This window comes from Artibeus jamaicensis, unplaced genomic scaffold, assembly GCF_021234435.1.
Source record: "Artibeus jamaicensis isolate MK-2021 breed Jamaican fruit bat unplaced genomic scaffold, CSHL_Jam_final contig_447, whole genome shotgun sequence".
NCBI classification, from domain to species: Eukaryota; Metazoa; Chordata; class Mammalia; order Chiroptera; family Phyllostomidae; genus Artibeus; species Artibeus jamaicensis.
In genome coordinates this window covers 4,041,784-4,053,510 of record NW_026521834.1, presented here as the reverse complement: position 1 = coordinate 4,053,510, position 11,727 = coordinate 4,041,784, and the positions used below count along the sequence as shown (strand labels likewise).

General features: G+C 53.3%; 1 protein-coding gene across 2 annotated transcripts; it reads right to left on the bottom strand.

Moving 5' to 3' along the window:
• Positions 1–1,003: 1,003 nt before the first annotated feature.
• Positions 1,004–11,705, bottom strand: CRTC2 (CREB regulated transcription coactivator 2). Of its 2 annotated transcripts, XM_053666297.1 has the most exons (15): positions 11,406–11,705; positions 8,302–8,403; positions 8,112–8,225; positions 7,290–7,354; positions 5,885–5,953; positions 5,629–5,732; positions 5,499–5,528; positions 5,263–5,327; positions 5,112–5,161; positions 4,738–4,982; positions 3,986–4,386; positions 2,416–2,685; positions 2,135–2,215; positions 1,748–1,934; positions 1,004–1,644 (listed from the first exon to the last, which is right to left on the bottom strand). In XM_053666297.1, exons 1-15 carry the CDS (start codon positions 11,556–11,558, stop codon positions 1,430–1,432), a joined length of 2,151 nt encoding a protein of 716 aa, XP_053522272.1. In that variant the 5' UTR covers positions 11,559–11,705; the 3' UTR covers positions 1,004–1,429. The 2 variants fall into 2 exon arrangements, with proteins under 2 accessions (XP_053522272.1, XP_053522273.1); XM_053666298.1 differs by lacking the exon at positions 2,135–2,215 and having other exon boundaries at positions 11,406–11,702.
• Positions 11,706–11,727: the final 22 nt, after the last annotated feature.

The following is an 11,727-nucleotide window of genomic DNA, read 5'->3' as shown; positions in this document are numbered from 1 at the left end:
GCAGCCCTTTAATAAAGTCCAAGGCGCGCTCCTAGTCAGACATGCATGCCTGGGGGAAGGGCCTGAAGGTCCAGGCAGAGGACACCCAGGTGGCTCCTTCTACTTCCAGGTTTAGGGCACCCTGCATTCCCTTTGGGCCTAAGCCAGAAGCTCTCAGTTCTCTTTTCTGAAAATGACAAGAGCTTTGGAAAGAGGAAGAGGAAAGGCCAGGTCTATAGGTCCTTTCTATGAAATAGTAGAGGTGTTGGTAACTGTGGAGGGGCATGGCCCTTCTGATTGCTGAGAGTGGAAGAGAAGAGGGGCAAGGCTAGATGGTCAGAGGGCTAGCAACCCAAGCCACTGAGAGGAAACCTCTTTAGAATGTGGTTAGCACTTAAGCATCTGTAGAATGAATGAGTGAAGAAAGACTGGGGAGGGTGAGCCACAGCTAGTGAGTGGGCAGGAGCGCAACCTCAGAGCTTACCTGAGACTTAGAGCAATGGGATCAGAGGCTGGCCAGGTAAGACTTGTCTAATTTTGATGACCTCTAGGCTTAAAGAGCCATAGAGAAGGGGAGCCAACCCAAGACCTAGCTGGTATACTTGTTATATCCTCTCTCCTAGGTAGCCCTAGCACTGAGGCTAGCTACTCCTGGAAAAAGCTGGGGTCATTCTACCAGAAGCATCAGACCTGTAAGTTCAGCCAGCAATCACCTCCTTACTTTGACTCACAGCCAGGCCACAGGGGTGAAGAGCAACAACTCATCTGGCCAGTGTCGCTGTCCCCTGATGCTGCAGCAGGGCCCTGAACAGATGCGGGGGCACCTGTGCTGCCATGGGAGCATGCAGCCTGGACCCCCATGCTCAATGCTGGGTACAAACTCTGAGGCTGGTGGGACAAGGGGTTTCCACAAACCACAAGGTGCTCAGAAGACGTAACAACCATTATAGATGAAAGGGCCTGTGCCCCACAGACCCCCTAGTTCCCTGGCCACAACCCAAACAGTAGCCAACCACACCAAGAGTTTAATATGATTTTTTTATTAACATATAATATATTTAATAAAAAATAATATCCACTCTGGCTCTCTCCACCATTGCAAGGGGAAGAGTGGTAACGAGGGGCTGGCACTGCCCACCCCTGGGCATCTTGAACTAGCCCTGCCTCTGGGGCTCCCCTCTACCCCCTGCTTCCCAACAGGCTCTGACCTCCAGATAGACGGTTCAAAGTTACAAGTGCTTTAGACCCTCCCTTGAGCTCCCCCAGGCCCACCCCTTGTGCAGAATTCTAGGGTCACCTGGATAAACCCCTTGCTTTTTCTCATTCTTGGGATCCCTCATTCATGTTAGAAAGAGGATTTGGGGGCAGAGAGTAGTCTCTACTGGCCGGGGGAAGGGAGGAAAGGAACAGTGATGGGGAACAGGGCCAATTAGAGGGATGATGAGTCGCCTCACTGTAGTCTGTCACTGCGGAACGAATCCTCCACAGCAGGATCAGGCAGCAGGGCACACGGGTCGCTCAGCATGTTGAGCCCTTCCAGGCCCAGTGGTTCCATGCGCAGCTCCTCCTCCAGCCCCAGCCCCAACCCAGCTGCTGACACCTCGAAGCCAGGCACCCCAGAGAGGGCCACTGCAATCTCCTTAGAGAAACCTGGGGAGGAGTCTCCTGTATGGGCAGAAGAAAGAGGTGAGAACCCCTCAATTTCCTGCTATGCCAGCAAATGTATCGCTCCCTCCTTCCATCCCTCACTGCTACCCACACCTCTCACCTGTGAGGATGATGTTAGGCCCTGAGCCATGGCGGGAACAGTGTGTCAACTTCTGGTGGTTGAGGGCATGGGGGTCCTGGAGGCCACTCGCTGATCCCTCACTCCCTAAAAATCCAGACCCTTCAGAAAAGCCAGTGGGATCCAGCGCCAGACTGGTAGACGGACTCTCCATGCTGAACTGCTCCAGCTAGGGGTACACAGACAGACCTTGAAGAAGCAAGCCTCAGAACAGGAGTGCCTGCCTACCACTGCCTGGCCCTGCTGACACATGCCCTTTGCCCAGTAAACCTCCCCCCAACCTGGACCAAAAGCAGACACAGAGGGAGATGGCAGCAAGCAGAGCAACAGAAGTGTTCACGGGCCCCAAAGTAGATGTGGGCACCGTACCTGCCGGGACAGAGCTTGTGCGTGCCAGGAAGAGAACGGATCAAAGCAGTAGTCATCAAAGAGCAAGCTGTGCAGAGAGAGCTAGGGGGAGAGGGACAGGAAGAAGGATCAAACGCAGGACTAGAGGAGCCTCAAGCTGGCAGGGCCACGTCCCCTGGAGAGCGGGAGGATCTCCTCCACCCAGATCTGCCGACTCAGACTGTGTCAGTGGCACGGCTCAGGCCCATCTGACCCAATCCCAGCCTTTCCACTGCTGTAGCACCAGAGACCTGAGTACTCACGTTCCCCAGGCTGAAGTCACTCACTGGCCGTTGGTAAGACTGCTGCCCATGCCCACTGGAGCCGGGTGGGTACAGTGTCCCATAGTGTGGCTGCCGGCCTGCGGGCTGCCCACCTGAGGACTGCACTGAGCAGGCCTGAGAGCACAGCCCTGGCTGCTGTAGAGGCTTTGGGGTGGGTGGCTGGGTGGGAAGAACCAGACTTGGGGGGCTATACGGGTATGAAGGCAGCCGTTGGTCAGTGGGCAGTTTACTGGTATCCAGTGGGACACCCTAAAGAGAAGCAAGGAAAAAGGGGAAGCTTACCTTTCAGCGTGCCCCCAAGAGGAACTCTCAGTCAGGAGTTCCCACCCTTGGAAGCTGCAACCATCCTCCACACATACGGGATAGCATTCCCATGGGTATCTCTGGGATTGGGTGCAATTACTCAAAACTGCTCATCAGAATGAAACCAACTAAGTGAGGCTAACACAAGAATAATTTTGAATACAGTCCAGAAGTAAACTATTACTAAACCTTGGTGCTTTAGCGATGATTGTAATCAAGTACTTGTGACACATTTAACAAGTGCTTAATAGCACGACAGTGAACTTGAGAACTGCCGTTCTAAAGCCTTGACAAGGCTGGGAAGAATGGGGGAGGAAGGAAACAAAGAGGAAAGGAGGAAAGGAAGTTAGGTTCACTGCAGGCTCAGGCTCCGAGAGAGCACAGCCCTTGCCGGGCCTGGATCTCAGTCTCTCCTACAGAGAAGGGGACCTGCATCAGATGGAACACAGAACACACATTCCAGGGAAGACTAATGGAGGGGAGGAGAAAGCAGGGCAGAGGGGAAGTGTCCACTAGGGTGACAGGAGGAGAGGTGCAGAGAGAGGGAGAAGGACAGGGGGAGGAAGGAGCTAGGAGTTTAGCGCTGAGGAACAGCTCTAATCTCAAGAGTTTTCGGTTCTGGTCCTAACTCTTCCCGACAGTCTGTGTAAGCGTAGGAAAATCACTTGCCCTCTGGGCCCCTAGTCTCCATGCCTATAAAATGAAGGGATTGAGCTCCATGATCGGAGCTTCTGAGTCTATGAAATCTAGAAAAAAAGGAAGGGAGACAGGAAAAAGGATGGGACAGGATAGAGACATGAGAAAAAAGACAAGAAAAGAAAGACAGGAGCAAAAAAAGGAGAAAAGGAAGTGGCTAAGCTACCACATGTGAAGCCTGCACCTGGCCTAGGCATGGTGCTGGGCAGTTTCCACACGTGATTTCCTTTGATTTTTACAATCCCATCTGTGTTTCGTAGATGAGGAGGCTAAGGCTCAGAAAAGTGAAACTGTCCACAAGGAGACTATAAGCAGAGGTGGGGCCCGAATTTGTCAGAAAGCTTTACCCCAGGGTTTGCACTCTTAAGTCAAGAGGAAACAAGATAAATAAAAGATGGGGCAGGTAGAGGACAGGGGAATCAAACGGGACGGACGAGACAAGTGTGGGAAGTAAGAAGAGGTAGTTGAGGGAAGGAGGGCAGAAAGCAGAGAACTTAGCAGGAAAAGGGTAAGGGAGAGACAGGCACATAGGGAAGGCAGCCACGCGTACCTGAGTGATGGAAGACAAGGTGGGTGACATTGTTGGCGAAAACTGTTTGGGCAGCTGCTGTTGGGACCTTCTGGCTTCGGCTGGGCCCGCGGGCAAACTCAGGGGGCTGAGGGGTACACGGCGGTGGCGGGGGGAGGCCCCAGGGGTAGAAGCTGGGTAAGGCGGGGCACCCAGCACAGGAGATGAAGTGGAGGAAGAGGAGGAGGAGAGGGCTGGGGCACTGAGTGAGGGATGACCCAGGGAGGTGGTGGGCAGTGCATGGCGGGCCAAGGAGGAGACAGGTAGTGAGGGGTGACTGTGGGACCCCTGCAGCTGGGGCTGAGGACTGCTCAGGGAAGCCTGAAGGTTGGGGTTGCTTAGGGAGGACTGCAAGGATGGGTGGCTGAGAGGTGAGTGAGATCCTGCAGGCACAGACAAAAAACCAGAGATGCCAACATTACTGATGGGAACTGGGCCCCCTTCTGCCCAGAATGGGTAGCAGTGACCAGACTATGGAAGTGGCAACACAATGTCCTCCCTACACTGTCCCTGGCAGTGAGATTGGCCTTGTCTACTTGGGGGCTACTCTCCAACTTCTTTTTTGGAAAAGCCATACCTACCAGTTCTTGCTGGCAGAAAAATACAGTGAGGGGAACCTGTACAGGTATGGACAGGTGGTGGGCTGATATGGGCAGTCACTGGTGCTTAAGCCTCCCACCCCATGGCCCCTCCAGCCAGGTAGCACTCTGGACACAGTTAGGACAGCCACTCACCTGACACATCATAGCCTGGGCCTAGGCCCAGGCCTCCACTGATGCCCAGGTGGGTCATGGTGTGGGTCAAATTGGAGGTACTGTTGCCCCCACTCAGGTTGGGGTAGGCCGTCTCCTCTGGGTCCAGGGGCGTGGGCAGCGGTGGGGGAAAGTGCAGGTTGGTGAGGTCAGGTAGGGAGCCTCCCGTGTTCATGGCGGGTGGGAGGACAGGCACGTTGGCAGGCTGGTCAGGAGACGGAAAGATGCTAGGGGAGGAGGGCACAAGAAAGACATAATCGGCGGGTCGCTTGTCAGGGAGGAGCAGAGACTGGCCTCCCACATTTCCCTTTACTTCCCTCACCCATCCCCTTAGCCAACATCAAAGAGGCACTTACTTAATTCCAGGGACTTCACAGGACCGAGGGCGAGAGGAGGATGAGGACAGCTGAGGAGAGAAGGAAGAAAGTGAAGAATGAGGACAGTGCTCAGCGGAGGCCCCCGGAAAGCCTGCCCATGGACAGAAGAGGGACAGTGGGCCACACCTACCTTCTTAGCATCCCAGGGCTTCAGCAAATGCTTGTCATCTAGTAAGTTCTCCTCAATAGCAGGGACTTGAAAGAGAAACACTGATGAGTGGAGGCTTGCAGAAGGAGCCAGTAAGGCAGGACAGGAAGCAGAGGCAGGTAGGAGGGAGTCCCTCTCCCTGGCTCTGAGTAAAGCCTCCAACACCAGCCTAGAAATTCTTTGGCATTCAGTACCCACAAGTGGTGAGAAACATATACCTTTGGAGTCCATTTCGCCATCCAGATAACCTGCAAAGGACACAGTGGAGTCGGCTGCAATGCCCGCCTGCCTCCCTGCTTCACACCAAAGCTCCAGGGTTACCCCCTACCCCAGGACGTGGCTACTTACCTCCACGGCGGCCAGGAAGGACACTGGGAGGTGCGGGGCCTGGATAAGTGTCCTGAGGGCTGGGGTTCATCACACTTGTGTGAAGGGCAGAATCGGAGCTTGTCCTGTGAAGGCAACAGAGATCGGCTGGCACCAGTGGTGGTCTTCCTGGCCCCCATGCCCTCCTTAGCAAGGGAGGACACTAGTGGGGCTGGAACAGGGTGGGGCCAGAAAGTACAGATAAGAGATGTGGACTAGAGAACTCAAGGGTCATCACCTGTTAAGTGCAGATGGTAGTCGAAACAACTGCCCCTTCTCTGCAGGGAAATTGCCCCAGGGCATCGTCCTGGAATGAAAAACAAAGTCACAAGGAGGAAGGCAACAATGGACACGAAGGCAGGCATGAGAGTCGGAAAATGTGCGGCAGCCCATGTGGAAGTAAAGAGGGCTAGGCACCCAGGACCATGCCTCTTTTCCTTCTGGTTCTTCAAATATCTGTGACCCGTGAACCCTCTGCTCCAATCAATTAGGACAGTGATTTTTCAACTAGTGTGCCACAAGAATTTTTAAAACATGCAATACCTGACTATTTAGTCAGGAGCACTGACCTCTTATCCCTTGGATTGTCAAGTAAAAAAATGACAACAGTCAACACAATAGCCGTCTGGTGTGAATGCCCCATCCTGAACCATGAACATAGGGGCCACACAATAGAGCTGCACCCTATTGGTCACGTCAATAACAAGGTTGCGTCTGACTGGTTAATTCTTTGTACCAGAAATCCTCATACATACATATATAGGCACCTGATTTTTTTTTAAGTCACACTGGAGCAAAAAGGGTAGGTAATAACTATTACTATTATTATTGTAATAAATCAAAATTATACCTGTATATTTTTTGTCAGATTGGCAAAAAATTAATACACCTTTTGGTGTGCTGCAGAATTTTAGTAATTAGTTTATGTGTGCCATGAGATGAAAAAGGTTGAAATCGCTGATCTAGATCTGGCAAATCTCAACGTCTATCTGCCAGGACAAGCGAAAGGGGAATCCTAGAGCCCACCCGCTCTGCTAGGTATGAAGAGTAGCAATGAGATGGACAGAAGGGTTCAGGACTCTGAGTGCCACTACACTACATCTGGCATCCATTTTTTTAAACATTTTTATTTATTTATTTTTAGAGAGAAGGGAAGGAAAGGAGAAAGACAAGCAGAGATATGTCCATGTGTGAGAGATACATTGATCAGTTGCCTCTCCCACGCCCCCAACTGGGGACCTGGCCCGCAACCCAGGCATGTGCCCTGACTGGGAATCGAACCGGCAACCTTTCAGTTTGAAGGCCAGCGCTCCATCCACAGAGCCACGCCAGCCAGGGCTGGCACCCACTCTTGATAGGAGGGGCAGCCATCCTCCCTTCCCCCTTACACACACACGCCCCAGCTAGCCACAGTTACCATTGGTCCTGCCCTGCTTGGACTGGGAGGCTTGGCCACTCATGTCAATATGACCAAGACTGGACTCTGACCCACCTACTCCACCCGCCCCCACCCCTTCCAGCCCTGCCCTTAGGAGAGGAGGTACTGCTGCAAGCCTAGCCCCACATGCCCAACCCTAACATAAGCTCCCGCCAGAGACATGTCAGAGAGTGGGCAGGAGATCCTGACCGCCCTGGACACTGACCTCCGCCAGCTGGACTCCGGGGGAGGAGATAAGTAGGCAGGACTGTAGGGAGAACTGTCAATGTGAACGGCGCTGGTTAAGGTAAAAAGCGAGGAGAGACTGGATGGGCTAGAGACCAGATAAGAGAATAACGGAGGTAGCAGGTGAGTTGTTTCAAGAAACAAATAGCCCTGGCTAGTGTAGCTCCATGTATTGAGCACAGGCCTGCGAACCAGAGGATCGAGGTTCGATTCCCAGTCAGGGCACATGCCTGGGTTGCAGGCCAGTTCCCAGCAGGGGATGCACAAGAGGCAACCACACATCGATGTTTCTCTCCCTCTCTCCTTCCCTTCCCCTCTAAAGATAAATAAATAAAATATATATTAAAAGAAAAACAAATAACTTCTCCTCCTTGACAGGAGCAACAACCAGGTCAGAGAATGGAAGAGAAGAGGGTGAGACCCAGCAGAGGTGGAAAAACATGAAGACTATTTAGGCAGAGCCTGGTGAGGCACTTCTGTGCAGCTCTCTGAGCTTGAAAGCTAAGGACAGAAATGTGAGGAGGGAACCAAACCCCCTTAGGCGGGAGAAATATCAGAGAGCCCTGCCTCTGGCAGCAAAGAGCAAGCTGCATAAGGACAGTCAGGACCAGCCAGAGACGGAAGGCACAACCTCAGGAGCAGCCGCTCCCCTGCACAGGAGCCGGCCCTGACACAAGGGCTAAATGGTCACTTTTCTGGGAGGCTGGGTATAGGAGACCTAGAAAACGACGGGACCATGAGTTCCCAGGGGACCCCGACCCACCACCTCCAAACTCCCCAAACCCTCTGTGAAGGATATGTGGCGGGGGTAGCGGCGGAGTGGGGACACCATTCTTCGGGGATCTCTCTGCACCCGTTCCACCAGTCCATGGTGCCGAGTGCTTCGGGATGAATCCAACGGTGAGTGAAGGGGGCTCTGCCGAAACACACAGGTAAGTCGATGGGGAAGCTGTCGAAGAGCCTGCACTCTACTGAGGCTGGTGTCCGCTCACCTGAAACTCAGCCAAGCCACAGCTAATCTGGTTCACGTTTGGCAGAGAACCACCGTAATGAGAGTTCCTTGTGTATGCCAGTCGCAGTTTTTGGGCCTGTAACTGAGACATGAAGGGCAAAATGGGGATGTCAGGGAGGGAGGCTGAGCACTGTTCGTGGTCTTTGGCCACCTTTGCCACTCCAGTCTCCGGGATATGCTACTATTGGTGCTACTCTTAAGAGATCTGCGCGGGGGGGGGGGGGGGCGGGGAGAAAGAAAGAAAGAGGGAGAGAGAGAGAAAGATTAAAAAAAAAAAGAATCAAGAACAGTGTTGGGTAAAAGCACCACTGAGACTTGGTGCAAACACCCTGCCTCACCTCCTCGGCAGGCTACCCTCATCGATGCTATCACTAATACCTGGCATCACTCTGCTAGGTACAGAGCCTGACAAGCCTGACAATCTGTTCAGGGCCTGTCCCAGTTGTCCCTGCAGGGCTGCTGGGAGCCCGCAGACTAGTCACACGGTTTAACTCCTGAGAAGGGGTGCTTACTAGGCACCTATGCTTTTACTTCCAGATGTGTCCTGGAGTGACTGGGAAATGAGGGAAAGGCTATTGGTGGATGCCACAGAGCCACTACTACCAGCCTCTTTCTTGCCCCTCGCAGAGGAAAGAGGCACAGGCTTCTGGGCTCTGCCACTGGCCCAGCCTCAAGGAGGCCACCCAGGGCCTAGACCTCCCAAACTAGAACATCTAAGGAATGATGGCTCTCATAGACAGAAAAGCAGGGCCAAAAACAAGGCACATTCTGCCCTGGTTTGGGTGGCTCAGTGGATGGAGCGCTGGCCTGCAAACCAAAGGGTCGCTGGTTCAATTCCCAGTCAGGGCACGTACCTGGGTTGCAGGCCAGGTCCCCGATGGGGGGCTCATGTAAAGCAATTACACACTGATGTTTCTTTCCCTCTCTTTATCCCTCCCTTCCCCTCTATTTAAAAATAAGTAGATAAAGGATTTAAATTAAAAAAAAAAAACCAAAGCACATCCTTCTACTTAGTTGGAAGGCCCCTGAATGGGCAGGAAAGCCTGGTAAATGGGAGTGGGAGAGGGAACAGCAGCCCACTCCAGTCTGGGCCAGAGCCATCTCCCTAGCCTCGTCCCTTCCGGAGACATAAGTCTAGCACTAGAGTAAGAGACCACATTCCTTAGCCTGGCATGGTTTTAGTCTGTCTACAGATCTCATGTCCCTCTGTGAGAGGTGAGTACTACTTCTGAGACAGCCACTGTCACCAGCAAAATAAAAGAGACCCAGGGCAGCTGATGAGGGGTAAATTCTGAGAGCGTCCAGGACATACTATTGTGCAGAGGCTAACCTCAGAACTAACTTTCTGTTCCAGGTCAGCCCAGTGAATTTAGTGGGCACTATGCTCACCTTTGGGCCACTCCAGGGCTGCTAATAATATGCATGGATATACGATAACCCTAGCCTCACAGAAGTATAGGCCTCTGTGGACATATCTGGCTCAAAAGAACCCTCCCAGCTAGCCATATAAAGGCTAAGTATCAGAGCCCAGTTTCCCAGGCTCTGGCCAAGTGTGCCCACTACACTTTTATGTGCAGCTGTGAAGTGACCCAGCAGGGGCAAGGCAGGTGGAGGGGGCCTCTGAACAGACCAAGACACTACAGAGACAGATGGCCCAGCTTTGAGTTTCTCACAGCCTTTCCCTGCACATACAGCCCTAAGGTGCCACCATGCCTCTGCTGGAGTCACAGTCCAGAGGCAGGGCCTCAAGGTGTCAGTTGGAGATCAGTCTCTCACCCACCTTCTCACCTCTGCCCCACCACAATCACAAGCTCCTAAAGGGGAGTCTACAATCTCAGTCAACACTGAGATCGTAGCAGTTAGGCACGAACACAAACAGACACACAAGATTTGCTTCCCCACCTAACTGTTCTATCTCCCACAAACTAGGACACAAGGTCTCTGGAGACTGAAAGGGGAAATAAACATAAAAAAGACTAACAGAGTCAAGGGAGATACCCACACAAATACAACCACAGTTGGTCATAGATGGATGCAATTACAGTCAAACCAGGAGAAAGAGCTTTGAAATGTGGTATTTACGTTTCATCTCCCCTTAAATTCCTTTTAACTCCCTGTCATGAGGAATCCCTGAAATATCCTCCTCGCTTGCTGTTTTGAGAATAGTGCCTCCCTACATTAGGACTGCATACCAACTGGGCAATCTCCCACCCCTCCCTCCCTCAGACATCCAGTCCTGATAGCAAGAAATTAAGGCCAGACGGATTTCAGAGGCAACTCTGCCAAGATGCCTTCTTTCTGGAGCTTCCTAGAAGTTAATATTCCTTACACATAGAAAACCCTCCAAACCAACCCGTAAGTGACCCACACAAAGCTATCGGGTTCCACACAACATACAGCCACTGGTTCCCGCTTTCAGGATTCAAAGCCCTCTCTCTTCCAAGACGGCCACCACGGCAAACCAAGCACCAGTCTGTGGGCAATGGACCTCACCTTCATTCACGTCAGGAAACCACAAGAAGTATTTGAAAAAGGAAGCAAAGGGACGGGACGCAGGAGGGGACTTCCTGCCCCGCTATACCCAGCGCTGCTGTTCAAACCACTCAAGGGGCCCTTTCCCAGAGGAACTGAAGTGCCGAGAGTGGCCTATAGGGCAGAGGAACCAGGTTGGAAGAGATTACCAACTCAGAGGAGACAAGACTAGGGCAAGCAGACCATCCATCCCCCCCACAACTCATAACCCAATATCGGGGATGCTTCAGTAGAATCCCCGAGAGGACTCAATCAGGGATGCACAAGGACCACCCACCTCCGACTTCCGCCAGGTTCCAGGGAACTGTCTCCAAACTCCGCCTACTCACTTGGTCCCTAGTCATTCCCAAACTCCCAACCTCTCTGGGAGCTCTGGCCTCCCCCGACAGAACCCGCCTTCCTGCTCCACGGCCCTCGCTCTCCGCTTCCCAGACTGTGGCGTCCACAGCCGCTGCCCCATTCCGCCTCTTTGGCTGTGGCTCTCGCCCCCAAGCCGCTTCTGGGCTCCTGCTCCGTAATTGCTCCGCTCGACTATCCGGCGCGGCCCCTCACCCGGGTGGAGCCGATGTCCATCATCACCTCCTCGAAGGCCGCCGTCTCTTCGGCCTGACGCTGCTTCTGCAGCGCGATCTTCTCACTAAACTTGCGCGGATTGGAAGCTGAGGCCGTGGCTGATCCGGGCCCGTTCGCCCCCGACGTCGCCATCTTCCTCCTCCGTTCCTCCCCACCACCCTCCCCGCACAAGCCACGGCCTCTGCCGCGGGCTCCCGCCCGGGTCTTCCAGCCTTAGCCGCAGCCGCCGTCTCAGCAAGCACAGCGAACCCGGCCCCAGCCTAGCCCTGACCTGTAGCGCGCGGAGTCTTCCGGGAATTGT

Excerpts from the sequence above, each read along its gene's own strand:
- CRTC2 (XM_053666297.1), bottom strand. The coding sequence starts at position 11,558 with ATGGCGACGTCGGGGGCGAACGGGCCCGGATCAGCCACGGCCTCAGCT. Across the intron at positions 5,954-7,289 it reads CCGGAGTCCAGCTGGCGGAG|GACGATGCCCTGGGGCAATT; the intron begins GTCAGTGTCCAG and ends TTTTCATTCCAG. Across the intron at positions 5,162-5,262 it reads AGCCCTGGGATGCTAAGAAG|CTGTCCTCATCCTCCTCTCG; the intron begins GTAGGTGTGGCC and ends TTCTCTCCTCAG.